The sequence below is a fragment of the Eublepharis macularius genome, chromosome 8 (genome assembly GCF_028583425.1).
Source record: "Eublepharis macularius isolate TG4126 chromosome 8, MPM_Emac_v1.0, whole genome shotgun sequence".
NCBI lineage: Eukaryota > Metazoa > Chordata > Lepidosauria > Squamata > Eublepharidae > Eublepharis > Eublepharis macularius.
In genome coordinates, this window is record NC_072797.1 from 60,272,641 (window position 1) to 60,296,058 (window position 23,418).

General features: G+C 40.0%; 1 protein-coding gene across 1 annotated transcript in view; it reads left to right on the forward strand.

Moving 5' to 3' along the window:
• Nucleotides 1–21,290, forward strand: part of PPIP5K2 (diphosphoinositol pentakisphosphate kinase 2) — a 203,929-nt gene extending 182,639 nt beyond the window's left edge. The window contains exons 26-31 of the mRNA XM_054986269.1: nucleotides 1,168–1,237; nucleotides 3,570–3,689; nucleotides 4,539–4,601; nucleotides 9,413–9,562; nucleotides 10,510–10,638; nucleotides 18,822–21,290. Coding sequence (XP_054842244.1) covers nucleotides 1,168–1,237; nucleotides 3,570–3,689; nucleotides 4,539–4,601; nucleotides 9,413–9,562; nucleotides 10,510–10,638; nucleotides 18,822–18,853 — 564 coding nt within the window. The 3' untranslated portion in view covers nucleotides 18,854–21,290. The remainder of the gene's footprint in view (nucleotides 1–1,167; nucleotides 1,238–3,569; nucleotides 3,690–4,538; nucleotides 4,602–9,412; nucleotides 9,563–10,509; nucleotides 10,639–18,821) is intronic.
• Nucleotides 21,291–23,418: the final 2,128 nt, after the last annotated feature.

Genomic DNA, 23,418 nt, shown 5'->3' on the forward strand with positions numbered 1-23,418 from the left:
TTTTATTTGAAATAAATTATTTCACCAGTCATTAAAAGAGTATTTTTAAAAATATTGGTTACTTCCAAGAATGTTTGGGGGGAAAAAAGCAAGTGCATGTTTTTTCATACTATTTCACTCAATACATTACATAATAGAACTTTGAATTGGGGTTTTTTCCAGCGCTGTAATGTAGTTAGCTCTTAAACAAAATAGCTCTTGAATAAAATGGACATCAGCTTTGGCTTAGTTGTCCTTTAAGACTTTTTTCCCTAAAGAACAAAACCAGCATTGTATAAATTGGTGGTAGGTACATTAAAATAACACAAAATGCCATAACTGAAATAATTTGTTGGGAGATTGATTTTGCTATTGCCCAGCTGGATTATGCATAGATCATATTATCAGTGGCTTGATATTAACTCTGGTGTTAGAAAACCCCTAGTACTAATAATTATTTTCTTGACTCCTGAAATGGGAGGTATCCTTTTCCCCTCCTCTCTTCTTTTTCAATGACCATACTTCATCCATTGTAATGTATGATGTTCTGAAGTATTTGAGTATAGGGGAATTGGCAAAATAGCATATATACTGTAAAATAGTCATGATAATATTAAACTAAAATACTTATGATATTATTTATATTTAACAGTGGATGGTGTTCTGTTAAAAATGACCCTTTTTTCTGTTACCAAGAACTAGTTATTTCTGTTTTTTCTTGGAGCTATAAAGAGCTCAGATATAGAAAGAGAGTTTTGTTAAACACTGTCAAAATCAGAAGTTATCCCTGATAGAGCCTTTGCATGGATCAGAGACTATAGTGACCTCATCAGTCTGTCTATGTTTCCTTCCCCCCCCCCCCCTTCCAATACAGGCGCAGTTTAGGACTGTTCATTTGGTAAACTAAAATGACACAGTTGTCTGTGTTTTCATATATTTCTTGGTGTCTGTCCTGTTTTGGTCATGAAAGCCTGCTTTGCACCCCCTCATTGCAAGGACCTCATGAGTGAAGTGGACTCCTTTCAAGTATTGCATGATCTGCCATTTTACTTTTTTGTATTTCTACTAACACATCCTGTGGCTTATTAATACTTGTCTGTCTTGAACAGGCCACTGTTTCCTGCTTTATGGATTCTTCAGGCCTAGTGGTCTACTTTTTATCCTTACTTATTTGTTTCCTATGTTCAGGTCCCACCAGAAAACAATAGTCACTTTCGAACACCAAGAACAATTGTGGAGCAAAAGACAAGTAGCATAGGTATGTATATACTTTCTGAAATTTTGTTCCATTAAAATAGATTTGTCTAGTTCTTGGCATTCTGCCAACAAAGCATGTATTTTTTTAAGTCTTGCAGATTGGATAGAGCATCACTGAAATGTTTATACAAAATAGATACTGGATTGTTAAAAGCAGAGTGTCAGTTGCCATTGTAGGTTTGAATTCTTTGTTTGGGTCAAAGCTATATTTGCTTGATGATGTGTTAATTAAGATCATTTTAGGATACTTTAAGGTGTTTGAGGGGAGGTTGCTCTTTTATGGTCTAGAGATATTTCTGGGAATCCAAACATTTACCTTTCTCATTGTTTTGCAAGAAAAGAAGCTTCGGTTTTATAAACAGAATAAAGTTCTTTGCACTACCTCAGATTCCATCTACTACAGTTTTCAGTGTGCAGACTTAACCATTGTAAATTTGTATCTGCTTCATTATAGCAGGCATCACATTTGATTTCCAATTTGTACTGTAGAATTGATACTATTTTATATTAGTGGACAATATTGCATTCAATAATGTAGCCACCAGTATTTTGTGCCCTTAAATGCATAGAATCTCATTTTGGATAACTCGTCCATGTATATTGAACAAAATAGACACACTATATTCAGTACTCTGTGCATGTGTTAGAAGTTTATATATATAATTCTGTACTCCTTTACTAGAAATAGTCTTTATTTTTGTGTCATTTTTTTGTAACAACAGTCATATATCAGGTTTTGATTACTGGAACTTTATTTTTTCTTATATTCCTCAATTGTTATACGATCTTGTTTTCTGTGATATGTCACATCATGGTTAATGAAAATTGTTCTATTTCTATTCTTAAATTGAAGATAATTCCAAAACTTTTGCCACATATCAGGCATGCACATGTATTGATTGTGCAGTAATTTTTTTTCACCATTGATTCATTGGCGTTAATAACAGAAATTTTGAATAAGCATTGGAAAACAAATAGAGATCAAAGGATAATGAATAAAAAAACAAGCATACTACTTACTTCTCTTGTAGAAGCAGTATTAATATGAACTTTATGTCAACATTGGATTGCATTATTTATTGTAGTCTGTTCCTCAGGCTTCTAAATATAAACCAAACATTACCACACTGTTACATATATAAAAGTAATAGTGATCTCAATGATATACTCTTTTCTATTAAAAATATTTGTCCTCAAAACTAGATTAATGATTGTATAACAAAAGTAAATCTTTAGGTTATTTAATGTCTCTGTAACTTTAAATTAAATTTCACTTAAAAATTATGGGAACAATTTAAAAAAAATAACTTTAGTTATAGATTTGTTAACCAAAAATCAACCTATATATTTATTTACATTTACACCCTGCCTTTCTCTCAGTGGAGACACAAAGCAGCTTACATCATTCTCCTGTCCTCCATTTTATCCTCACAACAGCCCTGTGAGTTAGTTTAGGCTAAGAGAGCAACAGGCCCAGGGTCACTCAGCAAGCTTCCATAGCTGAATAAGGACTTTGAAGGTGGATCTAGGTCCTACCCCACACTGGCTCTCTCCAGACTTGTTAATTTTCTAATAATGTGAAAATAATGGATGTTTAGTATGAATAAAAATAATACTGGCCACATTTGATGGAAAATGCACGTCTCAAGTGGAACCCATGCAAGAAATCTGTATCACGTCTTAAGAATGGCAGCCCAAATAGCCCTGACTAGGCCCGGCTCATCAGAGTTTGGGAGCAAAACAGGGTTGGTCATAGTAAGTACTTGGATAGGAGATCACCAAGGAAGACTGGGGTTATGTGGAAGAAGGCAATGGCAAACCATCTCTGCTCATCTCTTGCCTGGGACACCATGTGGATGGAGTCACCATGAGTCAATTGCAACTTAATGGCACATTCTTCTTGCATGAGAGAAGTTCTCCATGGATTGTGCCTGCTGCCATATCCAAAATCAAGTTATTTTAATATGGTCAGTTGCAAGTTCTAAAATGTTTCTCATTATTCTTTTTCCTTTTCTCAACCCTTTTTATTTTACATTATTTTTTTCTTTACCAAGCCTGATGACAGGAAATGACATGAAGCCCCTTTGTTAAAGTCCGATCTTCTCTCTGTATGTAATTAGGAAAGGGAATTGTGATATATAGCACAGTAAATTATTTTAATTACATCCTACAAATACCACTGTGACATTATAAGCATATTGTGAACATGTCCAAGGCACTGCCAGAAGGTGCCTTTTGTGTGGTAAGAGTTATATGCTTGCATGCTGCATGCATCCCCAATATGAATGGAAGAACACCTGGTTGCTGTATGTATTTTCTCTAACTCCCATCAGGGTCTCACTGTGCGGGCCTGTTTAGCACCACTGTGCTCGGGGGTTCTTCAAGTGCACCTAACCTACAGGATTATGCTCGTATCCATCGTATAAAGGTGACTTCTTCTGGCTGCATAGATGGTATGTGCACACTTTCGCACATGCACTTACACACATCCACTCATCTGCGCACATCAGATCTTGAAGGCAAAGACCTAGGCCTGTTGGTCAAATAAAAGCCTAGAATTCTGTTTTCTGATATTACTTATGGAGAATTTTATTTCTCAATGCTCCATTGAATTAATGGCACAGATATTTTTGTTCCAACCATCTATAACAAACATCATCTTCTAAATACGGGTAAAGAAATTCAAAATATAGTAAAATCTACCATTATAGAAAAGATACATCTTCAACCGGTAAAAACAATTTACAACTTCAGCCTGTAAAAACATCCAAAAAAGTTTTCAGTGTTTCAAAAACACCATTTTTTGAAACATTGAAAACATTTTTGGATGTTTTTTAGAATACTCAAAAGATGATAATGTTCATATTGGTAAAGTACTATATAGAGAAATAGATTTTTATTAGTTTTAATGTGCTAGGTAATTATCAGAGTAGATGTGTCAGTACCATTTTCCCACTGTTTTGTATAGACTAATAATATACTGTGTTTGTTAACACTCTTGAGGGTAAATAACTGTAACTTTTTCATGTCACTTTCATGGTATTAAGATCTAACCACTTATATCAGAATTGTAAACTCACCCATGTTTTTCTTCCATACTCTCCATTAAAGATCTAACGGTATCAAAAGCAAAGTTTATCTACCTATAAACCAGTTTGGCTTATGCACTTCTCCCAATTCCTTCTGCATGTCACTTAATTCTAACCACCTCTTCATTCCCCCCCCCCCTTCTCTTTTTTCTTGAAATGTCCCTCTTTTGGTAGCTGTTTTGAATTTCAGGTACCTGTTTTTCTCTTTCTCAGACACCACACGTGGTTCTGCTGTTAAAAGGTTTTCTATCTCATTTGCTCGACACCCAACCAATGGTATGTTTGCTTTTATTTAAAAAAAAACAATACTCCCTTATTTCATCCCTTCCAAACTACAGGATGCACATTATTGTCTACCACCATCCTTTCTAATCCAGCCAATCACATATCCCAATTTTTGATTATTAGATATATGAATAGTTTCAATCCCCTTTCCTCTTTTAATTTGTTAACCTAATTTTAAAAATTCACTCTTCCAAATTTTAGGGGGGGGGGTGAGGGAGGAGTTAAATTAATTATTCTTAATGATTCAGCCAATAAGACTACATCTAGTGTATATTTAAACCTTTTCTGGTCTGAAATGCCTCTTAGTTCTTTCTCCATAGCTTAATATTCTTTTCCTTTAAGGACCGTCTTGCTAAATCAGACCCAAGTTCTGTATATTCCAACATTTTGTTTTCACAAGTGAGCAGCACATAATCCCTAGGGAACTTGCCATCCCCTGTTATTTTTCCTCTGAAGCTAGGCTTGGAGGTATTATTTTCTCTGGATATGCAGATTCCTTATGTTTTTAATAACTAATCTGCTGTGAATAACCCTATGCTCTCTGAATTCATGAATTCATTATAAATGACAACCAAAATTTGTTACCATCTTTCTTGAAATGGTACTAAACTTAAAGTAAAAGTTAACTGAAAATCTTGCTTATGTTTCTGTCATTTGCAACATAGACTACAGGACATAATTTAAATACCCCTACCATTATTATTATTATTATTATTATTACTACTACTACTACTACTACTACTACTACTACTACTACTACTACTACTACAACAACAACAACAACAAGAGAATAATAAGCATTTATACAGTTTGTTCAATGTTCCAGTAACTTCATATATTTTATCTCTATATCAGTATTTGCACTCTGTTTTTAATCAGCATTATCTAAAATTGTATTTTCCTCTTGAAGTCCATGGACATACATTAATATTTGCCCAACTTCTCTTTTCTACTGTTGAAATCAAAGATTTAGAAAGTATCTTTCCTCTCTCATATATAAAATGTCATATACAAGTTTGTCACTGAACTAGTTCTGCCATTACAGAAACTAAATTGACAATTCTGGGTCAAAAAAAAGACATCCGTCTTCAGTTTTTTCTGTCATTATTCAATAATTTTCCAATACCATTCACTAACAGAATTTAGTAGTAAGATAATATAGTGTCTTAGTGAAACTGAAGATCTGTGTTTATGTCCTCCAATACATCTACTCCGAAAAATGTAGATCATAGTAAATCTACGGTTTGCTTCAGCTGTGAAGAATATTAATAAACATCACTGCACTAATTCATAGTTAAGATGTTTAAGAGTATTGCACTAGTAGCCAGAAAACTAGAAATACAGATATTTTCTCTAAAACTATTATCAGAAAAAGAAAAAGCCAAGTTTAGTAATATAAAATAATTGAAAGTTGGGTTTGGACAGAAAAATGTTAAATGTTTATGCAATTAGGAAATTTTCTTTCATATCTTCAGTATCTGAGCACACTGTAATCTAATTTTCAAGAGTTTAGTATTCCTTAATAGACTGCACTGATTGATTTAATGTTTCCTTACATCTTTCACAATTTACTGCATGTTATATGTATTACTCTGCAACCTAAATTTTACTTCCTGAGATACTTGGGGGTGGCAATACCTGCTTTGAAAACATATTGGTGGTGTATTGTCTCTTCTTTACCCTCTTTTATGACTTCCATAACTTTGAGTTAATGATGCAACCTTTAACCCATTTCAGTCTTCCCTATCCCTTCATCTTGAGTTCAAGGAACATGATGAAACAAGTTATCTTCTGACAGTGTTCTACCTTATTTTCTGGGCCTCTGTACAGAACATCCAGACCTTTATAGGTGCTGGTCGGTTTCCTCTGAGGGATTTCTAGGCTCCAGTGGTATGTCTTTATAGCTTTCAAATGTAAGACGGCAGGGTGGCTTTTTAAGTTGCTGCGCTAACCCTTTCATTGTCTTGCATTTTGAAGGAAACTTGAGATTTTACCATAGACAAAGTCTGTTCATGACTACAAAAGAGCAAACATTTAGAGGGATAGTGCCCAATCTGTTGGTGGCTTCTTTTTAAAAATATATTACAAATGAATGTAATTGTACAGTTTCCATTGTCAGTTCCTTGTAAATGATCTGTTAAATGTTGCTTCAGAGCATTGTTCTAATGCTTGATAACTCAGTAAGGGGGATGTTAAAAGGTGGGTGTGTGCATAAGTGGCTAGTTGGTTCTTGTAGACTGGGTAGGCAAAGCTAGAAGAAGCAAGCAGAAATATTAAATATAATGTTACATTTTAAAGATCTTTATAGAAAATCTTTTTGAGGTTTTAATGACTAAGTATTAACATAGACACAAGTACTTTCATTTAATAAACAAAATAACATCATTGTAACACTAAATTCCTTCTTGGAATTGTATTGATATTCATACAAATGTGAGGTTTTTTGCAGTCAGGGAAAGCTGAAGTTGTTGTGGAATTTACTGTAATGCAAAGAAAGGGTTTGCGCTTGCCTGCATGAGCAGTGTTTTATTTTTAGAAGATTTTTAAAGTGTATTAAATACAAGTAATTTAAATCACACACAGAAACTTAGCTGCTTTATTTATTCAAGATACAAAAATGTTGTGTGTCAAAGTTGCTTGTTTATATGAAGGTTTTTTTATTTATAAATTTAAGACAGGAAAAGTAAATTTAATTAAAGGTGTTGGAATCTTGGGAGGACAGATATTTCTGATCATGGAGTTCACTTTGTATTTTTAAACGTACCTTGAACTGAAAATATGACTTTTTCTTCATTAACAACTCTTTCACTGAAATAAGGGAAGAAATTTACCAATTTAAATAAAACTTTAGTTTTGATAATTACAATATTGATACTGTATGTGTACATAGTTGTGTTGGGAGTAGAGATGGGCAGGAAACGAAGCACGGAACAAAATTCAGAATGGAACGGCTGGTTTGTTTTCAAAGAAATGTGTTCCTCGGGTCCACATTTTTATGAAACAAACGGCTTTTCCTACCGTTCCATTTCGTTGCTGGTTCGGGAAGCCAGACACTTTGCTCCATTCAATCCGTCGCCCAGGCAACAGTGGCAGTCTTTTGGTTGCCCCCAATCTGAGGCCTCCACGCTTGATTGGCAGCTGTCCCTGCGAAATGGAGAGCTCCAACTCTGGCCCATCCAGCCAGGAAAAGGGCCAGCCCCTCAAAGTAGCTGCCAGCAGACACTCCAGTTTTAACTACTGTGAAGAGAAAATGATAGGAAGGGGGGACCCATGGATCATGCCTTTCCCGGGGTGCAATCTCTCTGAAACTTGAGGGGTGACTAGGTCCCCTGCAAATTTGGTGGGCATTGGACATTGGGAAGGTCAGTTTGTAGCCCCTCAAACTAGCTTAGAGCAGACACTCCAGTTTTTACTACTCTGAGCAGAAAAATGACAGGAGGGGGGACCCATATATCATGCTTTCCCAGGGTTCAGTCTCTCTGAAACTTGGGGGGGGGGTGCTTAGAGGATAGAGAGGACTGTGTCCCCTGCAAATTTGGTGGGTATTCAACATTGAGAAGGTCAGTTTGTAGCCCCTCAAAGTAGCTTCCAGCAGACACTGCAGTTTTTGCCACTATGAGAAGAAAAATGACAGGAGGGGGGGACCCATGGATCATGCCTTTCCCGGGGTTCAAGCTCTCTGAAACTTGGGGGGGGGGTCTTTAGAAGACAGTAAGGACTAGGTCACCTGCAAATTTGGTGAGTATTGAACATTGGGAAAGTCTTGTTTAGTTTGGCTGTGAATGTGAAGGTGCCCGTTTTGGGCTACCTCAAACCTCGAACCGGTTCGGAACTGGCTCAATTTTAGCTAATTTGTGGTTTGTGTTCCATGAAAATGAACGAACCATGAACCATGTGGTTCGTTTTTTCCCGTTCCATGCCCATGTCTAGTTGGGAGCCATCAGAATTAGTTCACAGTCATGCTTCATTAAGTCTGTATATCAGTAGTAATGTGCTTAAGTTGCCTTCACACTGGATTTCATATTTATTTGGGTTTTACAGCAACTCTTATAAATTTAGTAAAGCTGGAAATAAATTGAAGGAGACATATTGCTCCTACATTTTAAAGATTTGTGAAAGGGTTTGTCCTTCTTTTCTTCTGTGAAAGCTGCCATTTAACATCTTTCATAGTCAGGCGGTTGTTTCAGCTGAAAAAGTCAGCCCTGATGGCTATGGAAATATCCTTGGAAAATACTGAGCATTTAACTTGAACAATTTCCTAGATCTGTCTTTTGAAAATTGGAACTATGAAAAGTATAAGAAACCTATAGTGTGTCATTAGGACTTTGTCCACATAAATAAACAATTGTTGCCTTGGATTCATTTCAGTATGCATGTTTTTGAATTGTGCATATACTGAATCTTGAGCTTAGTTTGCAATAGCACTGTATTGCTTTGGTATCTGAAGTAGTGACTAAAGTACTGTGATATGATTAAATGTGTTTATGTTCCGCATTTATCTTGGATGGGATCCAAAGAGCTGTTTGTGAATTATCATCTTCTCACTGCAGCCCTTTTTGCCCACTTCCCCCCAGAAATCTCTCCAGCAATCCAAGCTGTCCTTTGGAGCTGCCTAAGACACAGTGCATAAAGTCAAAACAGAAATGGATAGCAAGAAAGCCCCAATGCATGAAGAAGTACTTGAGTACCACTAATACACACTGTTCCTTTTGGATGCTGGCTGTTATGCTTGCTGCTTTGTCAGTATGATGGTTCAGTTGCTTCTTTTTACATTGGAAATCTGTATTGTCTTTCTTTTTCAGGCTTTGAATTGTATTCCATGGTGCCTTCTATCTGCCCTCTAGAAACTCTCCATAACTCCTTGTCATTAAAGCAAGTGGATGACTTCCTTACCTCCATTGCGGCTTCTGCTTCATGTGAAAATCTTCCACGGATGTCCACCACCTCCCTTCGTAATTACTTCTCTGTTTTCTATTTTTCAAACTGCAAAAAACTCACTAAGCATAGGCAATTAAAACAGGAATTGTGTTTTGTGGTGTATGACTCATAAACAGTCTCAACTTTAATCAAATAAGTATTTCCTCTCTTCTCCATGAACAGGCATATTACCACATTGCCACACTGCCGCTACTTTCTCAGTTGTACTTGAAATAAAGAAAATGCAATTCAGTGTTTGTTAGTTGCACATTATAATTAGAAGATGTTGGTTGTCTTGCATGCTGTGCAGAATAATATTATAGTAACAAGGGTCATTTGCATGTTGTTTATGATCCACAGGAGCATATCCAGTCAAGCTTTTATGTTCTATCTTCATCTCTGTGCTGCAAGCTTTGTTTTAAACTTAGGAATGTTTCAGATGCTGTTAGGGAGGGGGGAAATTGTTGTTGGAGCGGGGTAATGAAACCCCTTCTGTGCATCTAAAGCAGGTTATTGGATCTTGGGCATGATGACATCTATAACCAAATCAGTCTTTTATTTCATTTGGAACATTGGCTTCTACATTTCTTGTCAGTTCTATGACCAGTTATGAAGCTTAACATTTGCTATGTGCATGAATACCAACTTCAGTCTAGTGACATAGCTTTTAAGGTTTTATAAATTAGTTTCTTAGAAGACATGATTAGTATTTTTATCCATTCTAAGGAAGCATTGACAGCAATCTTAAGATTCATGTTGATAAATAGTATTATTAGGGCAGAATATGTTTATGCTACCATTCATACATGCATCCATTCTCAAAACAAATTTAATATTGATATCAAAAAAGCAATATTGCTTATATTGGTGTAATATAATCTCTAATTATTTTAGAAATAATGCAGAGATACATGGGAAATAAGGAGAGAACAACTTTGTTTAACTTTTTAATCCTTTTTAAAATCCTTTTTTATCCTTTTAGCTTCTCCATCATATGTGAATGCCATATCAGCAAGAAAAAGTTCTTTAAATATGTACACACCTGCTAAAATCCAGCCAACACCACTTGAAGATTTTATGGATCGTCGAAGTGTGGAAATGCCTTCCTCGGGTATGTAATATTTGAAAAAAAAATTAATTCCATGTGATGAGCATGATTAATACTAGCAAAGCAAGTGATGATAAATATAGGTTCCTTGGGAGGAAATTTTTTAAAAAATTATTTGTGTTATCTATAGTCTGCTTTTCTTACTGAGACTCAGAGTGGATTACATAGTGTAAGTCAATAAAATCAACAGTTAGGACATTCAATAAGCAATATAATAAGGTATGGATTGCAGAAATCTGAAAACAAGCATAAATCCAAATACAGAGCTGAAACAATTTTGAACTAAGACATAAGCAATTTGATATGACACATTAAACGACACAGAAACTACCCAGTAGGAGCATACTTACAGCAACACACAGTACATAGTAGTATAGTCTGCAGTTCCTATCCCTTTACCAAAGCATTTCTCTGAGCCATTTCCTCACAGCACAGCCCTATTACCTGTGTAAAAAAATCGTCCTGAATAATTCAGTTTTGCATAGTATATGAAAAACCCTGAGAGTAGGAGCTTTCCTGGCCTCTTCAGGTAAACCATTCCATAATGTGGAGGTCACTACAGAGAATGCGCATGTACAAGCAGCAGTACATGCAGAGTGGTACCTACAGAAAACCCTATTCAGATGAGCAAAGCTGCAGTTGTGGAGCATAGGGACAAAGGCAATTCTGTAAATAGGTGGGACCAAGGCCATGTAGAGCTTTGTATGCAATAGCCGTAACCTTGAATTGAGCCCAGTAACGGAGGGTAGCTAATGATTACAGAAGGGGAGTAATGTGTGTGGTTCTCCTAGCTCCTGATAATAATTGAGCTGTAGTGTTCTGCTCCAACTGGAGTATCTGAATCATCTTTGAGGAAAGACTTATGTACAGTGCATTAAAGTAGACTAGTTTTGATGTTTCCATGATGTGGATCCAGGTGGCCAGATCAGCCATGTCAAGGTAGGGGGCCATCATCTGGCTAGATTGAGTTGGAGGCATTTTTTTTTGCAGCTGCATTAACCTGCTTCTCTAGCACCAGTGCTGCATCCATTATAGCCCCTAATCTCTTAACCGAGTCAACTGAACCCCATCAAAAGTGGAGAGAATAGTGTCCTTCAAGATCTCTGTGTTCCCAACCAGCACTACATCCATCTTGTCCGGGTTCAGTTTCAATTGGTTTACTTTTAGCCATTTGACCACAGCTGTCAGGCAGTGACTCAGGACTTCTATTGCATTACCATACTGATTTATGTCATCCACTTATTGATGGCATCTGATTCCATAGGTACAAATGAGTTCTAAAGGCTTTACATAGAGGTTGAAAACATGGGGGATAAGATTGCATCCTGTGGAACCCTACAAGATAATTCCCACTCTGGATATAGCTGGTCTTCAACAGCAACACTTTGAGTCCGTTCCATGAGAAACGATTTAAAACTAGTTCAAGGCACATGCCTACCCACTCCTGTAAATGCCTCAGCAAGATAGTAGGGCCTACTGTGTTTAAGACTGCAGATAGATCCAGGAGGAGCAAAAAAGAAGTGTAGCCTTCATCTCTATTCAGACAGAGGTCATCAGCTGAAACCACCAGAGCTATCTCTGTCCCAGAGCCGTATCTGAAACCAGATTGAAAAAAGGTCCCGATCACAAGAGATCCAAGAAGACCTGGAATTGGACTACCAATGTTCTCACAATCTCTTTGCCCAGAAAGTGCAGATTAGAGACTGGGCAATAATTGACCACATCATTTTTGTCTAGAGATATTTTTTAAGTAGCTGGTGGATAACTGCCTGTTTGAGCAGTTGAGGGGAGGTGCCTTGAGTTGGTGACTGATTTGTGATAGACCTCAAGGGCTCATTTGAGTGGTCCTTACATGATTTTAACAGATAATATGGGCAAGGATGCAGTGGCGAAGTAATGGCTTTCACAGATGCCAGGATCCTGTCCTTGCAAAGTCCTCCCCGCCCCCGGATGCAGTAAATGCTTTTAAGGCCTACTTTCATTGCTGCTGCACAGATGTTTTTGTCACCACGTATCTCATGATGATGTCCCTGCCAACCCATCCTACTAATTGGCTCTTGATGGCAGCAATGGTGTTGTCCACAGTGTGCCTCATAGAGAACCTCAGCATAGAACAAGGTCTAGCAGTAATTGGCCCGGCAGCCCTCACCCTGCCTGACACTACTCATCTCGCTCTGACCCAGAAATTCATCAGGTTGCCACCATTGCACAATCAGTGAGAGGTACACATGCCGCAACTTAGGGCAGGTCCAGATATGTAATGTGAAGTTCACAGTTCTCCCAGCAGCACGGCACAGCTGTGCTCTCACATACTCCTTGGAAGCTGTGTAAAGGGAGATCATCATGGTCCTACTCAGTATGGTGCAAACAGGAGCATGTACCAAGGACTGACTTTCTGTGGCAGCTTACGGAAGCCAACATCCTCAACCATGGTCAAGTGATGTCCATCTAGAGCAATCATCTTAGTGATGCGGCAAGTGATCTTCTTCCCTGCCTTCTGGATCACCCCTCTCAGCGCACTTGTGCCAACCCCCCAAGCTATCTCTGTCAGAGAAGCTTGGTATCCCTTCCCTACAGGAGGCCGGGGGGAGTGCCAGAGCTGATTGCAGGACAACCCCTTTCATGGCTTGCTGGCAGCTGTGTAGCACCAACCTGTTTCTCCCCCTGAAGAAGCACTGCCTGGTGATGCTTCTCCAAGTGGTTGCAGATCCCTGTAGCTGAGAGATGAGCCATATCTTTCCCTTTACTAATCTGTACCCTACAATGCTGGCACATGCATAGTGGGAGTCCATCTTCTGGAAAGAATCCCAAATGGCAGAGATGTCAGGGACCCACGCTGCTCTGCAGCTGTGGGCACCCCAGGAGCCACCTCCTGTTAGGCGTCCAGAGGGCATGTCTAGAGGGGCAGAAGGCTGAGGATGAAGGGATTAAGATGGCAGCACCTTGGGGAGCAACTCCTCCATCTCTTCCTCTTCTACCTTCATCCTCTACTCCTGCTTCTTCTTCAAAGGCCTGCTGATGGCCTCAGAGGAAACCAGAGAAGGCTTACCTGTTGAGATCCTCTTCTCCAGTTCCTCCAACATTCTCTGGATCCCTGGGGTGAGCTCAAGGGCCAGAAATTCACATCTCCGAAGTCCAAGGAGGTCAACACCTGGCCTACATTAAAAGCCTTTTGAAATGTTCACGTAGAGCAAGCGACAAGCTACTGGCACTCAGAGCATGACCCAACAAGAGAGTCCCAAAACTCCACTAACCAGGGTGATAAAGCAACTTTCCCAAGAAAAGCAGCAAACAAACAACCAAAATCTCTATAACTAGGAAAAAACCAATCCCCCCCACAAGACAGTCAGACAGCAACTCCTAAAATAGCTAGCAATAATAATAACATTTGATTTATATACTGCCCTTCAGGACAACTGAACATCCACTCAGAATGGTTTACAAAGTGTGTTGTTATTATCCTCACGACAATCACCTTGTGAGATGGGTGGGGCTGAGAGAGCTCCAAGAAGCTGTGACTGACCCAAGGTCATCCAGCTGGCTTCAAGTGGAGGAGTGGGGAACCAAACTTTGTTCTCCAGATTAGAGTCCTACCGCTCATAACCACTATACCAAACTGGCTCCCCACAACAGAAACAATTATTTATCAATATTGAATTTTAGTTAACAAAAGGTTTCCCTTTCTCCCTTACCCTACCTCTGCCAAACCCACATAAGGGCCACCCTGCCTCCTCCCCCCAAAAAACAGGGAAAAATGAGTCTTAAGACTCCCAGGTGGCCCTCCTTAGGCAGGCAGATCCTTCCTCTCCTCATCAGGTATTCCTTCAGGCAGGTAACAGTAATCTAAGATCCAGGCAGGCAGTGGTTAATCCAAAAGCCAGAGAGCAGCTGAGGATCAGCAAGCATTCACAGCACAGTCTCTCTAATCTCCAGAAATTTTCCACAAAATGGAGCCTGCTCTGAGCCAGGCCTGCTTTTTACGTCTTTGCAGAATTTGAAAAAGGCTCTCTCCCATCAAAGAATCCCAGTTGGCCAGACAACTTAAGCTCCTGCACCCATTGCTCACTCACTCTTCATTTCTCCTGCCTCAGTCCCCTCTTCCTTGGGGGGAAAAGCCCAGGAAATTATAAAACCGCTTGGAAGCAGCCAGCCATTTTAGAACAGCTGGAGCTGCAGTTGCTAGATAATCTCAGATATATTTTGGATCCTAAATATTCAGGATTCCTTGTTTTTATTTGGTACAGCGAAAGAATGCTGATTAGGCATATATCTGGCTATATATTCAATATAGCTATACCGAATCGCACACCCCTAATTTCTTCTTCCTTTTCTTTATTACAGCTGGAATCCCGATCACAGTGTATTTGCAAAGCTGTCACAGCTCATTGTCTGTTCCTGAGCCAGTAAAGGTTCAGATTTAGAAGTCAAAGGATATTGAGATAGCTTAAACAAATGATATGGCTACAAACTGGCTTATGCAATAATTGCAGAGAAATAAAGTTTCTTTGCTGCTATCACTTCCACTTCATAGGTTTTCCAGTGGGCTCTGTAGTATCTCAATCAGATTCAGCATGAGTTTTCTGCCAGTGCCTTTCTAGACATCTTCCAGCCCTCTTTAGGCCACCTGGTTCTGTGGTAAACCATGGGGCTGGCGTCTGCCCCAAGCAGGGAGGGATTGTCAAGGAGCAGTCTTGTCAGTGGCTTCAAGAAGCTTCACTTTGCAAGCTCCCACCAGAGTCTCAACTGAGATTGTGTTTGGAATAGTGTAATACCCAGAGCAGTTTGGAATGCAGAAAGATTCATGAGCCTCCATGGGCAAACCATTTTGACAGGTGCCCCTGTTTTGTGGAGAGTCAGGGCCATATTCACCCTTCTCCTTGGTACAATATCAGGTTGTGGTTTTAATTAATTGATTGATTATTTACAACATATATACCCTGCCTTTCTGCCCTGCTGCCACCCAGGCAGTTAACAGATTCAAAACATACATAATAGAAAAAAAACACATCTTAAAAACCATTAAAAACAAAAAAAAACCAACTCATTATGACACTTATCAAGCAAAAATACACAATACAGTGCCATATAATACACATACATAAAAACAAAAATTAAAACATAGGACAGGGAGGAGGGATGACAGAGAACAGACAAGAGAAAAAAGTCAGAAGACGGCAGCAGAAGGGGGTAGATGAGTTTCTCTGGGGAAAGAGTTCCAGAAGATCTTTCTCCCAAGGGAATTCACATGTTGCTAGACCCAGAAGCACTGCAGCGGGATGAGGTAGGGTTGTGAAATGATTAAAAATAAGTCAAGGTGCTATAAGCCTCATTTTAAATCTCAAAATGTCTTTCAAAACAGTTTGCCTAATTAGCAGAATCACAGCAGTAATCAATGTCTAAAAATTTAAGAAATTATTTAATATTCAGGAATTTCGTTAATCATTATCTCCTGTGTGCAAGTAGATTCAGATAGTTATATTGATTCATTCACTAGTGATCAGCTTATTCAGAACATTTCATTGCAATGTCTTCATGCATACATCATGTTTGGAGCTGCCAAATTTCTGAACAATATAACCTTCACTCGCAATTTGTTTGTGTGTAAGGAACTATAATGTTTAAAATGCTCTGATAGTTCAGGGTAAGTTTAGCAACTCAAAAATCATCTTGACATTCCAGTATAAAAAAAATTCCAGTTCAAAAATTTATCAATGCTATGTGTTCGTTATGCTGATAAGTGCCATTTACGTTATGTTTCAGAATAGCATTTCTTTTAAAATTCTTCTCACATTACTGTATATTTTACATATTTGCTTAATTAACAATGTCATTTATTTATTTATTTACATTATTTATAGTCCACCTTTCTCACTGAGACTCAAGGCAGATTACACAATGTGAATCAGTACAGTCAATTTCAGTTTCAAAGACATTTCAATAAACAATGTAATAGGGCATATAAATTCAAATTTGCAAAGATTTCAGACTAGCAAGAATCCAATACAAAGTTGAAGAAATGCTAAAACAGAGCATAAGCAATTCTAAGACTATTAAACAGGATAGAAACTTTGCGGTAGGATCATGCGTACAACTACAGAAAGTATATAGGAGAGGGGAAGAAATGCCTCATACATTATCTGGCTCACATATGGACCACTTTGACCCAATTACAATAATGGATTTTGACAGGATCCTGACATCTAAGAAGTCCACTACTTGTGTGCTGGATCCTTGCCCATCTTGGCTGTTAAAAACATGTAAGGACCACATAAATGAACCCTTAAGGTCTATCATAAATACTAAGGGTACCTTCCCTCAGCCATTCAAACACGCAGTTATCCACCTGCTGCTTAAAAAACCACCCCTAGACAAAAATGATGTGGCCAATTTTCGCTCAGTCTCTAATCTGCTCTTCCAGGGCAACATGATTAAGAGCAGTAGCTGACCAGCTCCAGGTCTTCTTGGATAATTCTATTGCTTTGGACCCCTTTCAGTCTGGATTCAAGCCAAAACTCTGATGGCTTTAGTTGATTATCTCCACCTGAATGTAGACAAAGGCCATGCTTTTTCGTTGCTTCTCCTGGATCTATCCGCAGCCAATGCAGTAGACCATGCCATCTCACTAAGGCATTTATAGGCAGAAACGGGTATCGAGGGATGTGCCTTGGACTGGTTTAAATAATTTCTCATGGAACAGACTTAAAAGGTTGGTGTTGGAGACCAGCCATCTCCAGAGTGGGAATTGTCTTGTGGGATTCCACAGGGTGCCATCTTATCCCCCATGTTATTCTACCTGTAAAAAGGTAAAGGTCCCCGTGCAAGCATCAAGTCATTACTAACCCATGGGAGGATGTCGCATCACAACGTTTCCTTGGCAGACTTTTTACAGGGTGGTTTGCCATTGCTTTCCCCAGTCATCTTCATACATCTACTTGTATGTAAAGCCTTTAGGAGAATTCATTCATAACTGTGGAATCAGATCCCGTTAATATGTAGATGACACTATACCTTACTATCCATATCACTGCAGAATGCAGTTCTGGGGGAGGACAGTGGAGAGTTTCCTCCAATCAGACCTCTCTGATGCCTTAGACAAGAAACTTCTGCATTTTGTCATTAGTTTTGCTCATCACTCCAAAAGTACTTGGCTTGGACCTTTGTGGAGAAAACATTTCCAAAAGCCCCTCACTGTCTGATTGGCCTAAAATGAAACCCCCCTTCCCATTGAACCCCTGAAATATGCACGGGGTCCTTTTTCAGCTAGGGCATCTCTAAGCTATGAACTGTGGAACATGTGACTTGTCTTATGGTGGTAGAGAGTGCCCTCAAGTCATAGCTGACATGGTGAACTCTGGTGGGGTTTTCATGGCAAGAGACTAACAGAGGTGGTTTGCCATTTCCTGCCTCTGCAACCCTGATCTTTGTTGAAGGTCTCCCATCCAATTACTAACCAAGGCCGACCCTGCTGAGCTTCTGAGATCTAATGAGATCAGGCTCACCTGGGCTGTCTAGGTCAGGGTGACTTGTCTTATAAGGGAGATAAAGTAACCAAAAAAGCCTTGTTACGTTTGGAGAAACTGCATCTCTCATGTTCTTTGTTTCCCTTTTATGAGTCTTCCTCATTTGCCCGTCTGTGCATAGAATAAAAGTTCTAAAATTAGATCTTCAGTTCAGATAGACTGTTAATCTTTCCCCATACATTGTATGTTGGGAGTGGAGATTGGTGGAGAGCTGTGACAGAGAGGGACAGAAGAAGACACAACATTCTCAGCTGCAGGGTGATAACAGTATTTGTCTCCAAACTTTAAAAACATAAAATGTGATGGAAATAATATATCCCAAGGTTTCAGGATGATTAGTGAAAACTTACCGACTTTGTATAAATTATTCTATGAGACTGTGGTTTGTGTGTAAATGGACAGAAAATATTGATTTGAAAATAGTTCCAGATCTTCTTGATCTTGACTTCTAGTCAAGTCTGAGAAAAGCAATTGTTGGGCATGATCCACTTTTAGTTCCATTAATTTCAGCGGAAGAAATAAGCACAATTTTAAGTACCCTTTCTTGAAATCCAAGGACTTCATAATATAATCTGGCTAAAGTTGAGGACTAGCCAGGTTATACTCATTGTGTTTATATATATATACACACTGTAAGAATCATTCTTCTGTGTTGCTTATGTCCAGGTTCCATTGATCATCCACCTACTGATATTTAAAAGCTGCAGCTTGAAAAGCCAAAAAGAGAAAAAACAATACTTGTGTAATGTTGGTACTTAAACTCTCTTGAACAAATGAAACACTTCTGACAAAACTGGAAGGATCTGCTCTCACCATCTGTTGCAGTGTACATTTCTTTGTAGAAAAACAAGTTAGTTTTCAAAGGCTTTTCATTTCTGTTTGTATCAATGTATTTTCCTGTATAGAAAATTATTTCTGTACTGATTTGTTTCTAAAATATGAAAAGCAAAGAGGTTTACATCTATAGTTTTAAGGAACTGACCTGACAAACTGCACAACTTCCCCCCCCATCTTTATTGTCCTAAATTCACACAAACACAGCAAAACCAAAACAGCCTAATAGATTACTTTGTTCAGTAGGAGCTGTCAAGAAAGAGACAGAGAGGGACAGAAAAAGACACAACTTTCTCAGCTGCAGCAGAGGCCAGTGTGAGGAAGGAAATCTTTTTCATTGCCATATCATATTAACATGGCCCCAGTAAGCATCCATCTTTTGAACAGCCAGTTGCTGAAAAGAGAACTTAATGAATGATCCCATGCCTTCCTGATTGCAGCGAATTTTTTATTTTGATGATGTGGAAAATACTTAAAACCACCAACCAGGAAGATCCATCGTTCTACTCCCTGTAGGGTCTCTTCTGCTGACTGTACCAGATAACTTTTGTCACACGTAAGTGCTAATGAAATAACTCGTTCAGATGCCAGTTATAAAGGTGTATTTCATTCATTTCAGTTCCCAGAAAATCTGTACTCACTCCAATTGACCAACAGCCTAAAACAGTAATCAGAAATGTTCATACCATTATATATAAATTCCTTTCCACTTGACAAGACTAGAGAAGAAAGACATGTAGCACTAGAACCAATGGCTTCACAGGGAAACATTTTTCTCCAATACTAAATGTCTTAGCACATGGTCACCTCACCCAAGTTTAAGGTCCTCACTCTCACTGATGGTCTATGTCACTTCTCTCCCCCCGCCCCAGCAGCAACTTGATAAGGAATAAGAACATTTTCCTTGACCCCACTTCACAGATTCATGCTGAATTCAGATCAAGTCAGATCTAAGATTTTTATCTTGTGCTAGATTCTCATGCCTTGCTCCAGTTTTACAAATGGTTTCTACAAATGTTACCTCCTCTCTTCTATTCTGAGACAGCTGGAAGAGAACACATTACAGCAATACTGGTAGTGCTTAGTCAGTTAAAAGTCTGTTGTCCAAAGTTCAAGTATTCATAAGTTATGAGCTAATTCTTACCGTCCTGGCACACTTACTCTTGACCAGGGAGCATCTTTTATTTAGATACATTTCCAAAGAGAATGTTGCTTTCTATTAAATTTAAACATTTTTATATTTTTAAGTATGCTAGGAAGTTATGGGTGGCATGTCTGTGAATTTCCATGCTTTTTGTATGTTTACATCAGATCTTGACATTCAAATATACATTGATTGTTAATATCTGTGCTTTAATATATATATAGAGAGAGAGACTCCTGTTTATGGATTTCCTGTTTATGTACTTCCTAAGGTTTTCTGTTTTGTTGAAAAGTTGCTTTCTCCACAGGTTTCTGCAGAATATTGCTTAACAGAATAATCCACATTTGGATAAATGAGCTTTATAAGGAAAAAAAGAAACAGCTGGCCTGTTAACATTTCATGCTTGTAAACTTTATATATCTGCAGATGATACTACTTGTTATATTTTAAAATTAAAAGAAATTGCAGTATTACCAAATTCAAATTCTCTGAACATTTGGGAATTAGCCCACTATTCTTTATTTTTTACTGTTTTCAAATGCTGATTAAAGACAATTGAACATTTTATGAGAGCTGACAAAATATTTAGCAGCTCAACTGATTTTTTTTAATGTTCCAGTTTGCTGGCCATCGCCTAGAGATAAGTTGTCTTATAGCTTCCTGTATGGACTGATGACTTGTCAAATACTTATTGCTCTCTCAAATACATTTCTGATAATTACTTTAACTTATATTTAAAAATGACTCATTAGCTGCAGTAGCTTTCTGTTAAATTTTAGAGTCCTAGCTTCAAATAAAACCACTAAGAAGACTGGCTCTTTCCTTTTCTTATCCAGCAATTTTCTACAAAGGTGTAATTGCTGATTAAGTTGCCACAGTCTTGCTGACTTTCCATGGGTCATATCAGAAATTCTCAAGTGCTGTTTAAGATATCAAATATGTAATGGGTTCACAACTTCTCATTGCAAATATTTCCTTTTCTATAATGTAACTTTGTAATATGGGTAATGTTTGTCCTGCACACCTATGAATGTACATGTCATGTTTATTGTTTTTCTATCTGAAAATGCCTCATTTTAAATGTGCGTATCATTCCAGTCAACCAAAGCTTTCGCATAAAAGTTTCATGTGCTCTTAAATAAAAAGAGTCAATAGCATCTACTTTGCTTGCTCTCTATTCTTACCTTTTACAATGTTGTTAAAAAATGCCACAAAATATCTTAAATTTGTAAAAAATTAGGATGGATACAAGTGGGGGACCTGAAAGGCATGTCAATTCCCCTGTCCAGCTTTCCCTGAAAGCCCCATAGCTTCTCTCTTTTTCCTGCTTCTTTCTCTCCTTCCCACCCACTGGCCAACCTACCTTTATCTGACTTCCTGTCTTCAGCTTTCCTTGCTTCCCTCCTGGTGGCTTCTCTCTGGGAAAACTGCATCGTTCTGGCCCAGCCCAGGCCCAGTTCCATAGTGCCAACTGTTGGGCAGGACCCAGTTGCACAGTGAGGAACCCACAAGGACTTATGGGGAGAACCTCATTTTCTCTGTCTGTGCTTCACCACACTATTTCCTCATTTCTTCCTTCTGCTAGCCCCCATATATTCATCTTTTCCTGCTTCCATTTCTCCTTCAGTAACCAACCAACCTATTATCTGTTTTCAATACTCTGCCTTTCTCCACAATAGGGACCCAAAGCAATTTACATCATTCTCCTCTCAGTTATAGCCTCACAACAACCACCTGGTTAGAAAGGCTAGGCTGAGTGTGTGTGACTGGCCCAAGGCCACCCGATGAGCTTCCATAGCAGAGTGGGGACTTGAACCTGAGTGTCCCACATCCTAGCCTGAAATTCTAACCACTACACTACATTGGCATTTGCAGGGTGGCTGCTGTTGAACCGTAACAACAACTTGGTGATAAATCCACAACTGGAGATAGAGACAAAAACAAAATACCACAATAAATATTTAAATAATATATTAAAGTGCAAAGTGTCTAGTGCATTCCAATAAATACTTATAAATATTTAAAAGACAATATTCATAAATAGAAAGCGGAGACCTCAGACTCACCTGGGGTCCTGTTTGCTGCTGGTGGCTGGGGGGAGCGCGTGGCCCGGGCCGGCCGCCATGTTTGAGGGCTCGCCCAGCATGCCTCGGGCAGGCCCTCGTCCAATCCGTTCAAACCCCGGCCGCCCAATCAGGAGCGGCCCGGGTGGTGGACGGGGGGGCGGGGCCTGACTGGCTGCAGGTTCCCCTCTGGTCCGGCAGTTGGGTATTTAACCCGCTGCTGGTCCCGCCCCCCTCCTCTTCGGCTCGGCACGGCTCGGGGACACTTCGTCGGTGGCGAGCATCGGAGGACGTCGGAGCCGAGCGGAAGAGGCGAGGACGAAGCGGGAGGAACCAGCAGAAGCCCGGGCGAGGCGAAGCTGTCCCGGCTGCCGGAGGGGTCTAGCTGAGCCCCTCGTGCTGCAGCGCAGCGCCTGGGCGGTGAGACTTCGGGCCCGGCGGAAGATAGAAGCTCCGGTCAGCAAGCCACGTGCAGCGGAGGTCCAGGAGCGGCGAAAGACGACGACGGCGCCCTGCGAGCAGGGGGCCTAGCTGAACCCCGTGCTCCAGAATCCCGAGGTGGTGAGGCCGCACGCCTTTGGGCCTCCAACGTTGCCTCCCACTCAGAAGGGAAAGGGGGCTACCTTCAGCCCCGTTAGCCATGGCCCCGTCAAAGCGGGCAGCAGCAGGCGGGGTGGGCTCCTCAGGGAGGGGGAAGGCCTCCGGTGGGGGGGGACACGTGCGGCCCCCAGCAAGGGGACTGGCAAGGCAGCAAGAGGGGCTAAAAAATCAGCTCAGAGCACTGCGCCTCCTCGCATGCCTCCTTCCTGGGCTTCATCCTCCGGGGCTGGGGGGAGGCGGACGCATGCCCACCGCCAGGGCGGGAGAGCCGGGCTTGCCCAGCCGCCCCAGGCCTCCCAGACACCCACGGGCACTAGGGGGAAGGCACAGAAGTCGGCCTCTACAACAGGCCGCGGGGGGGCTAAAGGGGGCGCCAAGCAGGCGGCAGAGGGCACCAACCCCAGCACATTGCAAAGCATCACCCGGGCCCTGGAGCTCCTCACGGCCCGGGTGGAGCACCTGGGGAACTCCGGGCCTGGGGTGGGTCAGCCTGCCCTGGAGTCTGTCGAGGTCCCCCAGCAGCGAGCTCGCAGAGCAGCCAGGGGAGGCAAGGCAAGAAAGCAGAGCCGCAAAGAGCGCTCCCCCTCCACCTCTGAGGAGTCGGGCAACAGGGAGCGGCGGA